At 40.4% G+C, this 22382-nt stretch overlaps 1 protein-coding gene across 1 annotated transcript; it reads right to left on the bottom strand.

Annotated features, from left to right (window-relative positions):
• Positions 1-9292: 9292 nt before the first annotated feature.
• LOC106886279 (riboflavin-binding protein) lies at positions 9293-22132 on the bottom strand. Its single transcript, XM_014939045.1, has 6 exons — positions 22050-22132; positions 21035-21192; positions 20210-20309; positions 18877-19005; positions 13799-13910; positions 9293-9657 (listed from the first exon to the last, which is right to left on the bottom strand). Exons 2-6 carry the CDS (start codon positions 21171-21173, stop codon positions 9415-9417), a joined length of 723 nt encoding a protein of 240 aa, XP_014794531.1. The 5' UTR covers positions 21174-21192; positions 22050-22132; the 3' UTR covers positions 9293-9414.
• Between the last annotated feature and the right edge of the window lie 250 nt (positions 22133-22382).

Below are 22382 nucleotides of genomic sequence, written 5' to 3'. Positions count from 1 at the left end.
GAGGGCCTGTCCTGTCCTGTATTAATGTGGTTGGATGGGTCTGCCTCCAGAAGAGGGCACTGCTTCAGCATGTTTCTTCTGCAGCCACACAGAAACTGTGCAAGATGGAGCTAATGCTCCCATAGACTATTGTGCCTCTCCCAAAACAAGCTGTAGATTTTCAGGAATAAGCCTGAAAGTACATTTGGCAGCGTGAAATTGCACTGTGTAATGTGGAGCCTTGTGATTAACTAACACCAAAATGACAGTAATTGCAGGGAAGGAATTAAAAATGTCTCTGATTTTAATTTAATAGGCTCCTAACATGATGTTTGCCAATAAGCCAGCTGAATGCTGACTGACATATAGGACAGGCGACAAAAAAGACATGCCCTGTGCTCCTCAATGTGTCCCACTGCTCACACCTGCACAGAAGTGCTGTTGTCACTGTACCAAAACCCCTCAGTGAGAAGAATGTCATAAACAAGCTCTTCAGGATTTCTCTTGAAAAACCCCTGTGCCGTGCCAGAGCACCATGAAGCATTGCAGTCCTCCCTGTGTTATCCCACAGAGGCCCATGGCTGCTCACATTTCCCTGGCTGAAGGCTTCTCAGGAAAACCTTTCCAGATGCCTGGAAGATGTTCTGGTGAGCCGAGTAAGGTGTCTGTGGTCCCTCTCTCAAATCCTGCAGGTGGTGCTGTGACATTTGAACATGCAACAAAAATGGGTGGATAAAAGGTGTTGCATGTGTGGTTGTTGTAGTTCTCTGTTACAGGAAGAGCTTTGCTGGATCTATGTTTTCGGGTTGTTGGAATTTTTTTTTTCCTGAAGTCTATGAGGATGGAGGGCTTTTAGTCTTTTAAAAAAAAAAAAAAAAGAAAAAATATTGATTTGAAAGTGCAGTTTTGCCTGTATGCTTCTAGTCAGAAGCCCCTCCATTATACCTACGGTTTTGGGCATCATTTTGACTTAGTATTCAAGCAGTATCCTTACCATACTTGGCTGCTAAAATTTTCTCTTGCAGAGGAGACATAAAACTCAGGCCTTGACTATTTGTAGGTACGACAAACCCTGTGGGATTTTTTGTGATGGGGAGCCACTTTCCATGAAAGTCAACCAGAAAGTGCCAGGTCAAATTCCTGCCCCAGTTTCAATGGGTATGAAATCTTCACTTCCCTTTCCAAACTGCAGCGAATCTCTGCACTTTGTCCTCTCTGCTAAGGCATCTGCAATAATCTTTCAGTGGTACAGTCAGTTGCCATTTTAATTACTATTTACCCACTGTAGTTACTACTTGTATTTTAATGCACTTGATCTGTCAGAGGAGAGGTGTTGGACAGCCTCACCAAGATGGAAAGGAGCTTGCTTTGTGTTGGGGTGTCCAGATCACAAAGCCTTTATAGGCTACAATAATTTTTGCTGCACTTCCCTAAGTTTCATCACTCAAACTTCTCCCAGGGAAGCCAAAATTGCAGAAATACAGAGCCACCAAGAGTTTATGAGGACTAGAGATATCTGTAGTGCACTAAGCTGTATGTTTTACACTTCCAAGACACCTTCTCTCTGTTAAGGCCTATGTTTGCCCTGGTGTCCCTTTTACTCTGGATGCTGATGCATGCCCAAGGCAGTGGTGCAGATCAGCGTCTCTGTGGATGCACAGTTTAGTGGAGCAGTGGTGTTAGGTGCTGCATCATGAATCTGCAGCCCCTTGTAGGAGTAAGATGAGAGAGGCTCCTGGACTTCACACTTGTGCAACATGGAGGAGAGAAGAGGGTCCCTGGGTACTTTCCATGCATTTCTCAGATTAACCACAATGGTGGTTAACCTATTATCACCCCAATGGGACCAGTTATCACATCCTCTACTCAGTCAAAAGCCTCTAATGAGCTACAGGCACTAGATTCTAATTAGATAGATGCATAAGCTCTTGTCAGCTTACATTTTTATGCGATACATGGACTTTAGTGGATGAAGAAGCTTCCCTTCAGGGTCTGAATGTTTCCCATCTCAGTGGGTAAAGGCATTGTGCTTCACAGTGAGATAACACATTTTCCAGACTTAAGCCAAGCATGAGAACACTCTTTCTTGGCAGATCTGGGCCAGGTCCAAGAGCTATTACCTTAATTCCTGTGAGGGTTAATGAATCTTGATGATTATGTGTGTGTGTGTAGGGTAGAGACCTGAACTGGAATTGGCCCAAAGGTGGAGAGCAAGAGGGGTCCTCAAATCCAGCCTTTCCAGACAGGCAGCCCCAGAATATAGGGCTTTTGTGAAAACTTTTAAGTTTTCACATTACCATCGAGGTGGTCATGGCTCTGTCCATTTCACAACTGAACTGTTAATGGCTGGGGAAATTAAATCTCATTGAAGTGCCATGCTCAGTGTTTCTCTTTCTTCCTCTCCTCTCCTCTCCTCTCCTCTCCTCTCCTCTAGTGAAATATCCTGACTGCTTTGACCTAAAATAAAAATTGTTGGATTTGGATATTAGAAAGCCCCCAAAACCAAAGACTGAATCACTACCCTCAAACAAAATAGGAAGTGAAATTTAGGGCTTAAACATCCCCACAGATGTTTGGACTGTTATCCTCATGGGACAGGAAAGTGAAAGCCTATGCATGACCTCCTTCTTCCTCTCCTCTCCTCTCCTCTCCTCTCCTCTCCTCCTTCTCTTCTTTCGAAGCCTTTGTGAAATTTTTTGTCTATGTTGGAATTTGTAATTAAGTATTTTTATTACTTTCACTGTAATATGGCTTCAGGTAAAGGTGACATTAAGGTAACTGACTGATATCAGAGTTGTCACCCCAGACAGGTTTAGCATTCTTGAACTGGGTATTGAGACACTCTCCTGAGAATCCACATTGCACCAAAGGTACTGAGAAGCTGTGCTGGCGTCCAGCTGAGTGGGGTGATGCCCTCTGATGACCAGCCATACCCCTGGGAGCCATTTGGCTCAAGAGCCTCCAGAAGGGAATGTGACATTCCCTGAGAGCAATGCACAGATAATGGCTTGTGATTTGAGGAGCGCTGGCAATATTTCACTGCTGCGTGCTCCGGGCGTCACCTTCACAATAGTGTTGGGAAGAAAGGTGATCGGCATATGATAAAAAGTAAGAAAAAAAAGAAAAAAACTTTTCAAGTGCATGCCCTAGCAATGAAAGGATTGTCATCTGACCTACTTGTGTGGAGAGGTTCATGTTCTGGGTACATTTACCTAGCAGGAAGCTTGGAGGAATTCCAGTGAAACTGGGAATGTTGTGCAACAACAGTTCCCCACCAGTTGGGAGATTCTTGTGTTTAAGCCATAAATCTGGAGCGATTCCAGGCAATTTGATTTAAAGTAAACATCCTGGATGCAGTGTGTCAGATACTCGCACAATATTGTTTTAGTCTTTCTCATTTCTCCTGTGGGAATAATCATTCCATGAAGAAGGAAAGTGATCTAATGAGAGAATTAACTCAAGATCTTGAACATTGAATTAATCACAGCTGTCTGAGAGGGGAACCAAGGCAAACTCCACAGAGAGTTTGCATTTCCAAGGAAGGAGGCCAAAAGAATACTAAGACTCAGATAGCAGTTGGTGATCAAAACAGAGGCAGGAGAGATACACTTTTAGTAGCTAAAGGGAAGCAAAACTGTGCAGCAAAGAGAGTTCCTCCCTCATTCCTCTGAGAAGTTAAATCTTGGTAGCAGGGGATCGCTGCAGCTTTTTCTTGGAGATGTTGAAAGCTGCCAGATTGTTAGGGTCCGATCCTAGCTGTGGCCTCACATTTATTTGAAGTAGATGATTGATTTCATAGCTTGGCTCTTTTTTCACTGTTGTCTAAAGTTGTCCTGCAGCGTCACACTGGATTAGACCTGCTCACTAACGTGACTTTATCAAAGGTGCAGGTCCTTTTTTTTCTTGCCAAAAGGAAAAATGAGTTGTGCTTGAGAATTATCAGTCTCCAGGCACGTGGGACTTTAGTCTTGCCATTAGTAAAGTCTGGCGATGTTTCAAATTGTAATCCAAATCCTAATGCTTTTTGGATTCTTTACTTAACTCAACTCTAAATTGCCCTGTTCACTTGGATATAAAGTAGAGCAAACACACAACAGACCCATGACCTGTCTAGAGCATGTGGCATTTTTTAAAATAACTCTGAGATATGCAAACCAAACAGAAAAAAGGAAGGAAAATAACCAGAAAATGGACATAAATTCAGCTAATTTTATTCCCTTTGTTTTATATAGTCATTAGATTTACATCAGGAGCGTGTTTGCTCTCCTAGAAGGTATCACACTTGCATTGACAGAGCTTATGAGCTGGTTTCATTGAGAAAATGGATAGAGTTAAACTCTGCCTGATACCCACCACATTCCACAGCCTGTGTGTGCAGTGGGGTCATTCCAGCAGCAGCGCCTCCATGGAATGTGAGATACGTCACGAACTCTGAGTAACTGTTAGGAGGATGTCTGCAGGTCCTATATCTGCTTGCTTTATGACTCAGGACTTCCAGGACTCCGCATACGCTGAAGCCTTAAAAGATTAAAACTTCCACAGTGTAACATTTCAACTGTAAATGGCATCGGTTGCTGCTACACATCCCAGGTCCTTGGCTGCTCTGCTGTTACCTTGCCATGTATTTCCCTGGATGAATTTTTTTCCTTAATTTACCTTTCCTCAGTGCAAGCATTTCTCATCTCCCTTTTCAGAATTTTACCTTTGGAGGCTCAGACTAGTTCTCCGGTTAGAAAAACATTTTTTATTCTAACCTTGTCCTTCAGAGTGCTTGCAAAATCTCTATTTCATTGCCTGAGTAAACAAAAAGCGATGACTAGAATGGGAACAGACCCTTTGAGATTCAAAAGACCTGTCTGAGTTTAATGACAACATACTCATAGTAATATTTTAAAATATTTTTAACTAGTTGTGTACCCATGTTATGGTGATTTTGTTTGCACTTTGGTTTTCCCAGTTTCAGAATGTTGCATCAAATGTTATCAAAACCCTTAAAAAGCTGTATCTCATCTACAGCTTTCCCTTTTTTCTACAGCCTGATTATCTCTCAGCAAGGGAAATTAGCCTGTTTTTACATTATTTCTCTTAAATAATCTAACAATTATTACTTTTATAATTTTGTTAGCCTTCAAGGTACCTGGAAATGCGTTGTTTAATAACTTGTTCTATTTTGGGGATGCTCAGGTTTTTGTAATATTTTATTTTATAAAATCTCTTCTATAATATTTGCATAATAACTTTTGCCCAAGGATCACCTTACAAAGCACAACCCCATTTGCAGTGTGAGACAAGGCTCTGGAACAGAACTTGTCCGTGCTAGTCCTAGTTCTGCAATACTTGCAATGATCAGATAAGTCTCTTACTGACTCTCTCCCACTGACTCCATTTGCTTCTCACTACTTATTTTCCTCTCAGGTATATTTTGAAGATTAATGAATATTTATAAAATGCTCTGAGTGAAAAATGCAACAGAATTTGAAAATGTCCTAATTACTGATGCCTTTTTTTTTTTTTTTTTTTACGGATTGAACTCATTGAGTCTTCTAATAATGTCCTTAAATGAGAGAAGGAGGTAATTTTCTCTCTCACTGCCTTTAGGGGATCATCAATCATGCATCAGTCATAAGTGTTAGCATTGCACCATGGCTGCCTTTTTTTCTTTTTCTTTTTTTTTTTTTTTTTTTTAAGGAAGCTATATTGCAATCAATATCCATGGAGAATTATGAGCTATAAAAATAGAGTCAGGACTCTAAAGGTACTGCAGGAAATTGTGGCTGGCGCGACTAAACTGAAGGTGAAAGCAACCGAGTAACGTGACAAAGAAAGCCTTGCAATGGCACAAGATCCAGCAGGCAAGTTTTGTTCATAATGCTTAGTATTGAAATATATGCAGGATGAAGTATTTGTATTACAGATGGATGATGAAATCCTTTTCAGTCTGCAAGTAATTAAAGATGAGGTTCATCATCATAAGTAACATTAATAACTTTAAAGCAGCAGGCTCAGATAACCTATACTAAAGAGCTCTAACAGAACTGTCAAGAGAGATCTCATTTGTAATACCTCCTTGCATTTCAGTGAAATTTCAGAAGGCTCATAGTGCTGTGCCAATGTTTAAGGAAAGAAAATTAAATAAACAGAGCAAGCAGGGTGACCCAGCTAGCTGTGTTATGGTTAACGTGACACCAGTCCCAAGTAGCACAGTACAAAAGCTGATACTTAGCCAGGTTGTAAATAAGTCAATAATTGGCAATAATTTTTATTTTTATCAACGTTGTCTTGTTGATAAATTCAATTTAATTTATTGATAAAGGTTGTAAGTCTGTTTCCTACAAATTAGTGTTGGAACGTATTTCACAACATATTTCACAAAGTGTTTGATCTACCACTGTGACATTTTGATAAATACCTTAAGTCTAGTGTCACTAAATACAGAGACATTTCAGTTGCCTGGGCCAGTGTGGGTCCAGAAGCAGGGCATCTGCTTTTGAGCAGGCACTTACCAAATCAGGTCAGCTTTAGCTGGGGATGTCTGCAATCATCAGTAACTTGGATCTTTCTTTTCCCTGGTTCGCCTTCACGATGTACTGTTGTAGTCTGATTTTGAGAGATTAGTGTTATTTTTACTTTTGCTTTATCTTAGCCTTTCTGTAAATATAAAATCACCGCTGATAGCATTTCTGAGTGATGCAGAGATTTTCTAAGATGTAAATTACTGTGAGTATAAAGCAGCTAGACAGAGTGAACAGTGGCTTAGGAAGGTTGGAATATTCACATGAAGGTTTTTTAATACAATCAAGTTCAAAGCAATAAGCCTAAGAGCTAAGATGCCAGTTCACTGTCACCTCCGGGACCAGGGAGCTGTGTTGTAGAAAAGAGTAATACCAAGAAAAAAAAAGGAATTGTAACACAAGGACACTGGAGGCATGCAAATATTCAGAACGATGCTCTTGTAGACAGGGGCAGTGCAATTAGGGAGAAGTGTGTAGAGAGACAGGGACATGTTGCTCTCTCTGTAGGTCACCCTTAACCCTGCCATGGAGTATGGCTTTGATTTCTGCAATTTAGGGAGGATATTCATGACTGGAGGGGGTACGGAGAAGAACCGTAAGTATGATTTAAGGAAAGAGGGGATGTCTTATAATGACATGTAAACTAAATAGAGCTAAGGTAGATCTAATTGCTAAGAAGCAGTTTGATTCAGTGGATATGCTGCTGAGCGGAAAAGCAATGCTGAATGCTGAAGAACTCTTCAATACAACAGGCTTTAGCAAAAACCAGTGGCTGAAAGCTTTAACAAATGTTAAATTAGGGATAACCTTTAACACTGAGGAAACAAATTATCAGATGCATTGGACAATTCTCCATTATTTGGAGTTTTAAATCAAGACTGAAAGTCTTGTCTTTCTGGATGATAACTTGTATTTGAATAAAACATATCTGGATGAATGAAAGAATGACAAAGAGGTATAAGACAATTTCTGTGCTGGGAAAACTGAGTAGTTCTTGATTTGTTGGCATAGAGAAGAGATGACCTAGAGGAAATACGGTAGCTCTGAAAAAATACTGGTGTCACGAAAGAGTTAAATGGTTTGCTTAGGGTACATCGTGAGTCAGTGGGAAAATTATGAATAGAAGCTAAATGGTCTCGGTCCTGTAGCTGCTGTAGCATCCAGTGCTGTTCAAGAGCATGCATAACCAGTCTCATTGGTCATCCTGAATCTAAGCATGGAAGAGCTGTTTGTTGAGTGTGGTTTCAAGAGTAATTTAGCCAGAGCAAAGAGAATAAAGTGGAACGGGAAGAAAAAAGAGCAGAGACACAGGCAGAGACAATTGTGCTATACCTTACACAGAACCTGAAGGAAATCTTTGGACTAGATGATCTTTAAGGTCCCTTCCAACCTAGACGATTCTATGATTTGGCCATGGTGGTACAGGAAAAGTTGGTGTTAATGGCAGCGAGAGGGGATAATTAATTCTTGAATTTTGAGCATAGCAAAACAAAAAGCAGAAAAACTTCTGCTCTGATTCAGATGCAATAAAGGACAAGAAAGAACAGACTTAGTGAAATAGGGGGAAAAGGACTTTCAGAGCTTTACAGAAGACCAAATTCTTATTTCTTCTTTTCAAACAGTAGAACTGACAAATTGAGTTAGCACGAAATACAGATGTGGTGAAGTATCATTCTAAAAGCTGTTCAGTGCTGGTAGGAATTATTCCATTGTTAAATATACTGAGAAGCTGGTTGGAAGCAGAGCATGACCTAATGGGTCTAGCATTACTCTTGCAGCTGTGTGAAACCATTCAAATAAATAAACAGCCCAGCAAAGAAAGTGTGCTGGATTTTTAAGATTCTTCTAGTTTAACGGGATGTGCCAAGTCATTGTTTTAATTGTGGGCCAGATCCTTAAGTGCTGTGAGGTGCCTAGCTCCATAGCAAGCACTGAGATGGTGCTGATTTTCACAATTTGATAATCTGGTCCCCCAAATTAAATCCTTCTCATGGTCGCCCTGGTGATACCACTATGAAAGGCTGTACAGAATGGCACAGACTTGCCTGCTCTACTGCGATATCAGAGGGACTATGGATGCCTAAATTAAAGCAGAATTTAATTCATCCTTACCTGATGAGTCCCTCTGGGACTGGCACAGATTTTGGTTTTACTTTCACTGTAAGAGTGATGCTGGGAAGCAGGATTACTGATGCGAGAAACTTAATTGGGGTCCTCCCTGACACTTCCATTTGTCAGAGATCATTCTATTTGGAATCATTCAGTGGGATTAATTGCACTCAAAATTATGCTTCAAATTCATATCGTAGGAGACTTTGGTACTGCTATTGTTTAAGGTAAAAGCCCAGACCGTACATACTGTATATGGCAATATATGGATTCAGGGATTTATCTAGCACACCCCAATCCCCTGTTTTGCAAGAATGTTTTTGAGATACAAAATAAATACGTTTTCAGTGGTCAGTAGCCAGGCTCACTGACCTATTTCTGCCTTCAGCATTTCTTCTTTATCTGAGCAGAGCCAGGCACACAGGAACTTTGTGACGGGAGTGCTGTGTGCCTATGCTAATGAAGGGCTTGGGTTGAAGATTCGGTGTGTTACTGGCATGGCCTCCCAGAGGTCTCTAGTTCTCACTGTTCCACCTTAAGTCAGCAGGAGCTGCCTGTGCCTCTCCTCTTTGAAAGTCAACCTCAAGATGTTACCTTCAGGCTTCTAGCTGTTCAGGTCAAGTCACAAGATTACACCTGTACTAACCTGCCTGGGAGCTTTGTGATGCAGATGCAAAAACATCAGAGAAAGATTAATATAACCAGCCATTGATTTATTATGTTCTCGGAAGTAAGGGATAAAGCAGGCTGGCGTGATGCCCTGAGCCCAGCCTCCACGACGATTTCTCTTGTCCTGACATACATCCACCAGCACTTATCTTGTCTGTTCCCCTTCCTCTCCCTTTAGCTTCTCAAACTTCAGGAGTTTCTTTTGGCAGGCATGCTCCTCACTATTGCTGCTGCTGCTGCTGGAGCTTTCCTCGGAGCTTTCGGAGAGGAGATACTTCATTGCCATCATGTCCTTCTTGTTCATTTGCAAGCAGAGGCAGGAGGATTCGCTCACTTTAAATGACTCCCCCCACATATTCTGGCACATGTCAGTCCCATTTGCGTACATCTGTGTGTCAAATAAGAAAAGCATCAATTACATTTAAAAAGAGTTGGGTTAAAATCAATTTGTATCAAATTGATAAACACTGATCGCTTTTAAAAAATTGGTACTAGATAAAAAAGCAGCCTGCAGTCATTCACTGTCTTGCTGTGTGCCATGCTTCACCACTTCTGAGATATCTTAAAACGTTATCCAGTCCCACCACTGGCAAAAGAGATTTCTCTGTTGTGAAAGCAAGTGATTATACAAAGTGCAAAGCGATCAACAGCCAGCCCTTGGTTTCCACCCTGGGGCTGACAGCCCAGCGAGCTTTCTGGGTCTGGCAGACCAACGCTGTGTGTGCGAGGCTGTACAATTTGTAGCATGTCAGGACACTCTGACATATCTTGGGATCTGAGTAGTGCTGAAAGCACCAGACTGAGTGTTTTGAATACAGGAATCTTTATATCTACAGGCTAGAGACAGCCCAGTGGAGTCACGGCTCTCACTGTGCCTGCTGCAATGTACATCGTGACCGGGCAGGACCTCACAGACGAAGAGAAGGGACATAACTTAGAAATGGCTTGAAGAGAAGTTGTTTTCTTCAAGCTTCTTAAGTGCCGTGTCCAGTGGTGCAATGGCCTTTCTGGCTCAACAAATTGTAAACTGTAGCTTCTTGCACTCTCTGTCAGTGAATCTGTCCTATTCTCCATACTACATCATTTTGTAAGGCCTGTGTCGTAGGACCTGTACAACCACACAACAGAGAGATTTCTCCTTTGCCAAGCTCACAGTGTGACAACCTTCTGTCTGCCCAGCTTGAGTCTGGCTACAAAGTAGTAGCTTAGGAGTTATCAGGTCCAGCCACAAAGTATGCAGGATACATAATTTATCTTGCCTGCATTTCTCCCATGTGTTTCTGATTGAAGTTCAATCTTTTCTGTGTCTGTAAAGGAAGCTCTAGATACTCCCAGAAGCAAAGCTAAGAATCAAGTTGGGGCTGGGAGTGAAAGCAGGAGTAGGAGCCTTGGGAATTAAGGAGTGGGAGTGTTAATGACTGAAACAGTGGGCCAGGCAGGCAGGTCTGCTGGGTTCTGTTGCTGACTGATTCACCTTGACTGTGTCACCAGCCCCTCTCTGAAGGAAGCTGTGTTTCATCTGTAATAGTACGAGTAGTCCTTGCACATGACACTGATTATTTGATCCTATGGTGTTTCTCTTTATGCTCTAATTTCTGGACAGTGTGCTGGTTTACCATCATTGCCAGCTCATATCAAGATCTGACACTTTGTATCTCGGAGAATGTGCCCTGCCTTTGTGGTTGGGAGATTTCTGCATGGAAGTTGCTCTGTGTGCAAAAAGTTAATGATTACGGAATAAAGTCTATTATGTGGAAGTGAGACTGGGGATCTGTAGTCCTGCAGCTTCCTTTGCTCCGCCTATTTTTCACAAGCTTTTTCTTATGAGATCATAGAATGGTTTGGATTGGAAGGGACCTTAAAGATCATCAAGTTCCAACCCCTCTGCCATGGGCAGGGACACCTCCTACTAGAGCAGGTTGCTGAAAGCCCCATCCAGCCCCTGGCCTTGAACACTTCCAGGGATGGAAGTCTCCCCACTTCCCCACATGCAAAACTATGTTGACCTATGCTGGGCAGGAAAGCAGACGAGAAGAAATCATAATCATCACTTTTGCCTTAGAAATCTATCCTTTGTGAATAGTAGAAAGTCCATTGCAAATAGCCCCAAACTCTCTGTAGTCTGTAAAATAGCTTTTCAGTTCACACCATCTCTGGCCAGGGCTCGCTCCACAGATGCTGCAGTTGCTGGAGGAGGAGAGTGGAGTTGGCTAGTGCACTGACAGCAATGCAGGGTCAGAAATGGAAAGGTTGCTGCATCTAGTTCTCTCCTTGTGTTCTCAGGGCAGGCAGATCTTAGCTGTTTGTTTCCCGCTATTCCTGTGCTTTTGAGCACCGTTAGATATTTTCTTCCAGCTCCTGTACAGTTCCTGGATTTCTACCTGCTTTCAGCTAATCATTCCAGAAAGTATTAAAAGCTGTCATGTGGGTTTTCTTAGGTCTGTATGCAAGGGGTATGGCTACATCCTATTCTTGTGTCCCACAGGTTCTGTAACATGTATTCATGCTCTTCTACTTGCTAAACTGGTAATTTTATTTGACCTTCCTCCTAACTCTGCTTAAAGATCAGAACGTAGCCAGAATGCTGCAGCAAACAGCGCCCACTTACCAAATGTGTCCCTAAATTACTGCAAAGGATTCTGATTCTTCAGCTTCTTGGAAAATGTTCTAGCCTGTGCATTGACATTGCTTGGGGAGCACTCAGCTGGGAGAACAATGACAAAATGTGCCTCATTTTAGCCAGGCTAAAACTGGCTATGATTCCGTTGTGCATTCTTAATATTCAGCATTTGTTCCATATTCAGCATTTGTTCCAAATAGTCCTTACAGCCACTTGCATACGTCAAAAGTAGGGCTGCTGATTGCTCCTCCGTGTGGGCTGAGGGCATCAAAAGAAAGTAAGCAGCTGTCCACAGTTCTCTGGCATCGGAGAACTCTTTGTGCTTCTTGGGTAACTTCCTTTTCCATGAGTTGAGCCCAAACTGAGCGAGTCTAACGTTTGTGCATCATGTCATTTTCATACGGCAAATGTGTTTTTTAAATTTCTCTGAAGAAACTTAATCTTTATTCTTACTTACCATGCAAACCTATTTTTGGTGAAAAATATGGGCAGTTTAGGGTGTGGTTCCATTTAGTTTAGGAATAGCTGCGCCTGGCTTCAAGTGATAAGACCTCTGGATTTGCTGCATGTTTTTCCCTGCAGATGGTATATTTTCTTTACGAAATAAATACAAGGGGATTCAAGGTTAAAAACTCCTATCTCTGGATGAGGGACAGTTTGAACCAGGGACTGGAGATTATTTACAGAGATTATCAGTTCGTTTTTCACTTCATCTGGAACTACTGATGATTTAGCACATCTGGGAAACTAAGCTGCAAGTTTCCGCAGCCCATTTGTTTTTTGGCCATCTGCCTGAGCCTGCTGATTAGTGTCACTTTTGCAAGGCAGACAGCAATCCTGCACTAACTGGACTGTGAGCTCCACTTATATCAGTTGCTGAACTGACTTCTGGAACTATGTGCACTTGAATTGAATTCAAAACAATGAATCTGGGATCTCTGCAAGCCGTACTACCAGTCCCTAAGTGCTACACTTAAATTTCATTTACTTCTGCAATTTGGACAGTTTTCATGAACTCAGTGAAGTCCAACTGTTAAAAATATTCAAATAAGCGTAGCAGTTTGAGCTGTATTATATTGCCATGATGCTAAACTTGAGTCACTAGAAAAAATCCTCCATGACTCTTGAAAGGTCTGTAGATCAGGCTCCAGGCAACCTTTCTCTTATAAGCCTTGTCAGTTCTCATTTTACACACTTTTGCTTGTAAAATTAGTTACCCCAACCATTAAACCTTCTCAGAAAGGTGGGATGAGCTCTCAGAAAGCTTGTCAGTGCTGCTCTTTCACCATCAGAGTTAATAGAACAAAGTTAGCTCTGCTTAGCCATTGGCAGACACAATGGAGAACACACGTCAGAGATATGACAGGTCTATGGAGAACAGGAGGGAGACAATTAGCAGAATGTCAGGGATTTGGAGAATAGAGAAGGACTTGTACATAACAAGGTAAATTAGAGAAAAGGGCAAAGATGCCTAATAGGCAAGAAAACTTTAAAAATTCCTTAGTGATTTGGGAAATTACATCCCAATTTAAAAGGAGGGAGGTATGTACAGCCCCACGTTATGTAAGGAACCTTATAAAATGCATCTCAGTGTCTCTGTTGTAGGAACAAAGTTCATCTTTTACTTTCTAAACCCCACTATGGTTAAAATATCAGTGCTGCTTGAACTTCTACTTTTGTTTCACAAGTGATATGAATAGTGATTAATTAAATAGATATAGAATTAGAGTAAGCAATCTACATTAATGTTTTAAAATTTACACACTTAAAAAGTCTGATGTAGGTATGGCTTGAAACTGGTGAAGTAAAAATAATTTTTGCACCTGTTGCATTTTACACCCATATATTCAGAAAAAAAAAAAAGAACTCAATGCTATTTTTTCTGCTCCAGTTGATCAGGTTTTCTTACCTCACTGTATGGAATACATTTATTCTTACAGTGGTTTTCTCCACTTTCATCCCATTCCCAGTCCGTCAGCCAGTTATGAACACATATGGAATCATCTTTGCAGGCTTCATACCTTCATGGAGATTAGTGTGGAAGAAACAGTTATTTCTCTCACTTTTTTCCGGTGGACTCAGATTCAACTCAAAAAGACTACGTGGGCTGTGCTACCAATGTTGTATAGTTGCACAGTGCAGCTTAGCAACAGATCTTCAAGAAATGTACACATTATCTTAGTTTGACATGTACGTAAACTCAGAGCTGGCCAGGAAAACCTAAATCCCTATGAAAACTAAACAGTTCACCCACTACATTTTATACTCACGGGCATAAGTAAAGGGCTCATGTTCTGAGGAGCAACTCTCATTCATGCAATGTTTGCTGCTTGGTTATGTTTGCTGATGTTACCAAGTGGAGGAAATACTGTGTGGGAGGGTGTTTCATGAAGGCTGATGTTCAATATTGTGACAGCACAGGTATGCTAAGAGTGAACTGTCACTTGAAGGAGACGTGGGGAAAATTTGTATTTATGAATTAATAAGGGAAAAGAACGATATTCCCTGGGCAGGGGGTTGCTATGAGGAAAACCCACAAAGAATAAAATCATATTCACTAATAGGCTGTCAGCCTCAGAACGACATTTTCAAAGAAGTTAAACTTGAAGTAAAGGAGGAAAGAAAAGTCTTGTAGGGTATAGGTCTAAAATTTAAATTTTAAGTTATTTTTAACTTTTAAGCTGTAATGTGGAAAAAAAAAAAAACAGCCTATAAATGGCCTGGAACGAGTATGGTATGCAATTGGCCGGTTTATGTGATGTGAGATCTCATGACTTACCATTATCCTACATAATTTCCTTCCTTCCTTCCTTCGACTTCTTTTTATGTTCTACTTTTTGGCTCTTACCTTTCTTAAAGATCACTTTTTTCAAATCAGTTAACATCTACTTAAATTTAGTCTCAATGGCTTCAGGTGGACTATTCACACCGGTAACTGAAAGTGTCAAAACCATGAGCACGGCTTTCAAAAAGTTAGCATAGTTCAGCACTGTATGTATAATTAATGCCTCTGGACATATTTTCTGTTTGTCATTTTTAATCTTCAGGGACTTGTTTCCAAAACTACTTTGATATCACGCAGACTTATATTTTTAAATGAAATATGAGGATGTTATGTGGTCATGGAACTACAAGAACTAGACATTGCAGTACATTTGCACACACAGAAAGGTAAAAACATGCACACCTGCAGAACCTTCACATAGGTTTTCTGGGCTTTTTTGGAGGGAGAAAGAGCAGTAACAGATGGAGGGTAACCAGGGCCTGAACTGAACAGGTCTAGGGCAGGAGACATGTATTCTCAAATGTGTTCATCCATAAATCTGCTGTCAGAGGTAGGGACTCTGCTGGAAATACAAGCTGCAATTTGATAAATTAATATAATATGACATTAATAGGCAGATCCTACCAGTTTGTGCCATGACTGGATTTGGGACTAGGGACTATAAGAATAATTGGTTTGTTGTTTATTAGCTGCTGTGAGTACCCTGACTTGAGAATGACAAACAGAGGTAACTTCCCCATGACATACTCGAAGGCATGCCCAGTTAGGAGCATCAATGCAAACTTTTTGTTAATCACCATCTATGAACTCTCCACATAACCAGCACCAGATTCAACAATTAGCCCTTGACTCTTCAAGCCGTGTAGGCGTGAGGTTTACTTTATGTATGCACTTAAATTCATTGCTTTCTAGCAAAGTTGATCAATATCTACTGCGAGCTGCCTAATAGTAGCACTTCCACTTAAAACACTTGTGCCCTTCCCAGAGTCTTCTCTTTTAGTTTCCTTTTTGATTTGGCTAAGTGTTTTTCAGCCTGATGGGTTCCCAGACCAGGGTTGCTTCACAGCCTCTCAGACAGGGCCGCTGGTACACAGGTGGGCACAGGGTAAGGGAAAGAATGAGCAGCCCTTGGGGCTTAGGAGAGGGCAGAACTGCTTCTTTTGAAATTAGTGTCAGTTATACTTTTCAAATTATGAGTAAGTATGTAATGAATATGTATTTCAGAGTTTTATAGAACTGGGGCATTCATGCTATGCAGCTGGTTTCCTCAGGAATTTGAATTAAATATGTTTATTACAGTATTTATGTTTTTTATTCACTATTATCTATTGAATTGTCAGCTGAAAAGTTTCCTAATTAGGATTATTGCCTGACTCTGTGGTTTATTATCTAAGCAGGTAGCAAACCATAACTATTGTTACGAGTTTTTCTTTATCCCAATGGAAGTAATTATGAAGCTAAGTTTATGAAAAATCACGACTTATGAAAAATCTGATTTGTGCTGTCCAGAACCCCCGTAAGTGGTTTCTTCAAGCATTAATTAAAATCTGTGAGAAACATAAACATAAATACTTAGAAGATCCTCCCTGAACATACTAATTCCCTAATGCATAAGGGGCAGGATATTTTTGTTTTAAAGCTTCTTTTCCCCCTTTTTATAATTAGTTGTTTCTCTTTTAAAGGGCACAGGGCCCTTCCACAGGTGGATCTAAAAATGGCTCGTATATTGGGCTCTTTCAAAAGCAATAGTTTTAGGACTAGTGGGAGCAAGGAATCCTAAGACAATAGGAAGAAAAGGAAGGCCCCAAGCTAGTCAGATGAATTTCTTTTAAATGAAGTCACTGCTCGTTCAGAATCCTCTGCACATTTCTGGCCACAAAGACATACAGTATGCAGCAGGCACACTCACTGCATGTAGAGAAAGTAGGTCACATCACTAGCAGTGCTACAGCACGCTAAAGGGGCTCCGGTGAATAGAACATGAAAAAATGTTACTTTAAATCACCAGAAAGAGTGGGAATTTTGTCCAGGCTCTTTTCTAGCCTCAGGCCTTAAGCAGGATGAGGGAATGGGTTTGACATTGGCATTAGGCAGGCACACAGACGAGCATGCATGGTAATGGGTCATCATTCCATTTTTGATTCAGGCCAGGCATCTATGACGCCAACAGGGGCAATAGATCATTGTTCAGTGTTTGTTTAGAGTAGAGCCTCCTCTCTGCCAGGAGACTCCATACTGGGAAAGGGTCAGTTTTTCCTGTGCAGCAGCTCTCAATCACACGCACCCAGAGTTCCCAACAACAAAAGTTACAAATGCTATTTACCTGGAGGTTCGGGCAATACCAAGGGGACACTGAGGCTTTTGCTATGTGATACTGACCCACCATATGCACTATGGTATAAATCTCATATATGCTAACCCTGGTTTAAACCATAGATGCAAACTAAACTTACAGGGTATGTTTTCTTTCGTCTTTACAGTTTCACTAGATATAGCAGTTTGGTGATGACTTCGTGTGCCACTTATTTTGGGATACATTTGCTTTAGATATTGGTATTCTATTGCTTTGCCTGTTAGATCTATTCTAAAGCTTACTGGCAACTTCAATGCCTTAAAATCCAAATGCTTTCAAATTTTGGTAATACTTGGTTCTGAGCTTGAGATTCTGAGCACTGAGGCAAATTCAAGGTCTCAGTCTTTATCTTCAAAGTGACCAATAATCTGGATTCGGTTTAGTAGATTACCAAAACTTTAGGAAGAAACACTGCACATGACAAATCTGTTTCTGAGGCATATGGAGTTTCCATAACACAGAAATAAAATTCATCTCTAGAGGAAACTCTAGGGAAGCTAAGAAATACATCAGGCCTTCTTGCTGTCTTCCATTACAAATCCAAGCTATGCTTCTTGTTTCCTTCTCTGGCACAAAGCAGTGGAGACATATTTTAAGACAAATCCTACAAAAATACTGCAGGGCATACATGAGTTTGCCCTTGGAGAGAAGATGAGAGTGAAAATGGATCCATGTGTCAATAATATTCAAGTTGCGTAACCCCTAGGGAAAGCACTGTACAGAGCAGCACAAGAGAACCTGACCATGCACTACTGTGTGTTCTGTATTTTCTGTGCTTCCAAGAAAAGCTCTTTTATAACATTTTTAGAAGTATTAAAACAGTTTTCTGTGATTTTCAGAGCAGCCTGAGGGATTCAGACATTCACAGTTCATTACTTTCAAGGGATGCTAGCAGTTATAATCCTGTAGTGTGAAAACAGCCTGTACTGTTTGTACTATGCTTACTACTTGCTTTCATTAACTAGACTCAACATAGATATCGTACTGACTGAGATTGATATGACCATATTTAAGATCCAACATTTTGTAACAGGGAAAGAGGGAGAGAGAGGTATATGTTGGACATGAAGCACTGAAAAAATCTCGGAACCCCACTTGGATATAATGCTTCTACCCCGAGACTAAGGACAGAGAGGTGCTGGGTTGTCCCACTACATGTATTGCACTCAAAAAATAATGTGATTCCCTGATGCTGTATTTTTGGGAAACAAAATTAAATGCTATTATGCTTGCTCATTGCTATTAATATTTTTAGCATTACTTGGCTGCAAGTTTCTTTAAAATCTGGCTTTTAGAAGTGGTTTTAGAGAGAGAGGGATGATGGAGGGGAAGAGAAAAGGCCAAGGATGAAAAATGAAGGAATTAAGTTAATTTGTTATATGAATTAATTGAAAACATACAGGAAGTTGCTGCTTTTGTACTGCATTTCATACATATAAAAGAAATGGATCATATAACGATCGAGTGTTTGGATTTAAAATGCTAATTCCATAATTGCTAACTCACAGGCACGGACTTTGCTGTTGCTGCACTGTTTCCTCGCAGAGAGCAGGGCGCTGCTGTCCCTGGGTCACTAAACTCTGGCACTAAACTCTGGCAGAGTTTAGTAACTCCATCCTGCATTCAGCCTGTGTCTATTATTTTGGGGGTAGTAGCTTAGCAGAGGAGAATGTAGAGATGGGAAACAAGACATGAAGAGGAAAAACAAGAGAAAAGGTGTAAAGGTCGTACACCACTATCGAATCTTACTGCCACTTGATCAGGAGATCTGTGCTTTACCCACCCATGCTTCTTGACACCTGAGTAACACAGGCTAAATACAAATACTTTGATAAAAAGTGGAACCTACCAGTCATCACAAAAGCTTTGGCACAATGGAACAGACTGAATAGCGGCAGTGGAGTTGGGATGGATCCAGTGAGCAGCATGTGGAGAACACCGGTAGAAGCACTCAATTTTCTTTGTGAAATCTTCACAGCTGTGGTGGGTGAGAAAAGCCACAAATAAGCCTGTTTCTTAGCATCAAGGCTATAGCCTCAGTTTTCTAGGCCTGCTTTGATGTGGATGCAATACTTACAGATTAGGACAAAAACACAGAAAAGCATCCTTTTGCCCTGTTAATGTCTAGGTTCCAGACTCATTCCTTTGGCATTGTGTACTGACTCTGACTGTGCAATTACTGTAGCCAGCTGAAGAGTGCACAAATGTTTCCATGCATATTTCAGCCCTATTTGTGTAAGCTTTCCGTAAACTTCTGAGGCCTTGAGTTTTCCTGGCAAGAACAATTTCAGGCAATAATGAAACGTACTTTAAAACTATAGTACAAAACTTCTTCTATGCTATAGCCTTATGGCTTCATTAATCTTTACATTTTCCCACAGCCCAGCTGAAGTTACTTAAAAAGGCGTACTGTTGCTGCTCTTCTGGGAGTGGCAGGCAAGAGCTGTTACTTTTGCACATATGTTTTTGCTTAATTGTTTTGTACTTTCATTCTTTTATTTCTATAACTTGCCATGTTTCACAGCTCTAACATCTAACGGGGTACTAAAAATCTTAATTATGAAGACATTCTTCATGGTTACAAAACCCACAGGACTACAAGAATTTTTATTCGAAGTATTCAGAAGTTTCATTTCTGGACTCTTGTGCACTTTGTTTGCAAGATTTAATAATCTAGTCGATCTGCTTTCTAAACAAAGGAAGAAGCCTGGTCTGTACTGACTTGGGGTCACACTCACTGGTATGCGATGGTTCCTTTGCACGGCTACAGAAATGTGGTGTGGTTGTTACCTATTGGGTTTATGACTGCTTTGCGTTGCTAGACCTGGTTCTGTACTGAAAGCAAACTTGGAAAAAACATAATGACTGCTTTGCGTTGCTAGACCTGGTTCTTTACTGAAAGCAAACTTGGAAAAAACATTACCCTTCAAAAAACATTACCCTTTCTTGATAAAATGTCATAAATCCTTCTGCAGAAATAGTGCATACTTAGAGAGAAAAGAAGAGCCAGACATTGGTCAGGTACAGATACAAGATGATGGGAACTAGGCTGGGTGGCATCATCCCTTGGGCAACTTAGGACCTCTCCATCAGCAGCTCCAGGAGAAGTTACCGCTAGCTCTGTGGCTGCTGCAGCATGGATCTATTGAACCAGGACACAGACAACATCAAAGCTGACTTACGATTTACTGAGCTGCCCACATCTGTTCCAGTAGCTGTTGTTTACTTTAATTACTGGGGAATGAGCCAATTGCTCTGTGAAGTCTGCATAGCAACAGGAAGCTGTCAGGAATAAAAGAGAGATCTTGCAATAAGGGTTTTCTTTAATACTGTATTTGGAAGACTCAAAATGTAAGATCAATCTGTTTTGGTCCATAACATGATAAAGTCTCTTAATACTAACTAGGTGATGTACTCAAGCTGAAACATTTTTGGTTTGGGAAAGTAGCAGTGTAAAGTGAGGTGGACTGGCATCAACAGGGCTTTCTCAAGGTGTGCCCAGAGAGCCTTGAGAATTTTACTAGTGTTCTGTCAGATGTTATATCCTGAGGGATACTAACTTTGAAAGCTACCAAACAAAAAGAGAGTTGAAGAGATGTAATAAATGCTATACTTTACTCATGACATAATTTTAATTTCAACCATTCCCATTTGGTGTCTGCTACAATTAAGTAATTTTTATACTTTATCACAATGAACCAAATTCATCTTTGCTGTAAACTTTTTTAAGCAGATGGAGCTACTGGAAAAGTAAACTGCATCAGAATTTTTTAAAGATAATGAATGAAGTCAGTGAGAGTTTTGCAGCTGACTTACAGAATCTTACTCTGATTTACATGCAGCAAAATGCCAATGAAGGAAGCTTTTCAAATGCAACTTATACTGCATCTTACATATTTTTGAGAAATAAAAGGAACTACCAAAACAATTAGTATATAAAATGAAGTAGTATATTTAAGTATGTTGTACTTCTAGACCATATTTGGCAAAAATTAAACAACTCTTACATTTGGAGTACAGAGTGCACTCGTGCATATTTGGCTCAGGACTTGGCTTCACTTTGTGGGTGCCCCCTTCCAGACATCCATATTTTTGGCAGGTAGATGACGTTATGACAGCAAAGAGGGTGACAGCAAACCTCAGCATTGTTGTTTGGTTCTTTTTCCTATATGGAGAGAAGTCTTTATTTATATCATTTGTTACTAGGAGAAGGCATAACATTAAAAAGAAAGACTGCTTAAAAAAAGCTACATAAATAACCAAATAAAATAGGCTCAGCAAAGATGCACACATAAACATTAAGACATATGTTCTCCCTTTCTCTTTGCTTATATCTGAACACTTCTGATACGTATTTTTGAGGTTCGGTGACAAGTGATAAAAACCACCAACAGTTCAGGCTATTTATGGAAACATGTTACAATTTTCAGTATTTAAGAAAATTATTTTAAGTTTCTTACACTGACCTGAATTTATCTTCGAACTCTTCCAAGAGACATTCCTCTGCTTTACTAGATATGAGGAAAGGATTGCTTAGTTCTAAAACTTTCAGAGTTGTTTTGCACACTTGGAAATTACACATTTAATACAGCTGCAAGTGAGCTAGTAGTGGTCAGCACCTGAGCTGGATAAATTACAATGATAACTTGCCTTTCTTGAGGCTATGCTAATTTATAGTTAAGAATTGGATCCATTATTTTCTGCCTCTTTTGTAGACTCTGGTCAAAAATGCAAGATAAAAGCCTTTTGTCTGTGAGACTAAAATCTCCCTAAACAGACTACATATTAGTGAGCTATATAGATAAATTTAGAACCTGTTACATAAATCAGTACCTAATTCTTTACACATATCATTAATTTAACCCTTCATTCTGCAGTTGAATATTCCCATTATCCTTTTGGAATAATTTTGCCTGAACAAGGACTGCAGCTCCTCTATGTATGTAGACTTTTCAGATATAAAGAAAACAACATGTTACGGAAGGAGAATACTGTCTCTCCAATTTCTCAGTAGTTTCTCACCTCTTTTGCTGTCCTCCTGGGTGATACTTCTCCCTGGAACAGGAACACAGTAAATTGCTTTTCTCATTTTCCAGTTTATATACACACCATCTGGCATCAGTGCTCCAGAATTTGTTTGCCCTGGAAGAGTTCCTTGACCCTTTGCAATGCTAACATAGATTTATCTCAAAAGCAGATGCAATGACCAGCACATAACGCCCTTTTATTGCTTGCAAACGTTGACATGATAAAGAGGAATGTACAAACATAGGTTAGAATTAGAAAAACAACAGCTCTCCTATATACCAAATACAACTACCCCCCTGCCTGATTTTTCAATGATTCCTTTTATTA

This window comes from Calidris pugnax, unplaced genomic scaffold (assembly GCF_001431845.1).
Source record: "Calidris pugnax isolate Ruff unplaced genomic scaffold, ASM143184v1 scaffold18, whole genome shotgun sequence".
Lineage (NCBI taxonomy): Eukaryota > Metazoa > Chordata > Aves > Charadriiformes > Scolopacidae > Calidris > Calidris pugnax.
This window is presented reverse-complemented; position numbering and strand designations above follow the sequence as displayed.

Coding starts and splice junctions, on each gene's coding strand:
- LOC106886279 (XM_014939045.1), bottom strand. CDS start 21,173: ATGCTGAGGTTTGCTGTCACCCTCTTTGCTGTCATAACGTCATCTACC. Junction 20,310..21,034: donor GTGCACTCTGTACTCCAAAT/GTAAGAGTTGTT, acceptor TATTCCTGACAG/CTTCCTGTTGCTATGCAGAC. Junction 9,658..13,798: donor AATGTATTCCATACAGTGAG/GTAAGAAAACCT, acceptor TTTGACACACAG/ATGTACGCAAATGGGACTGA.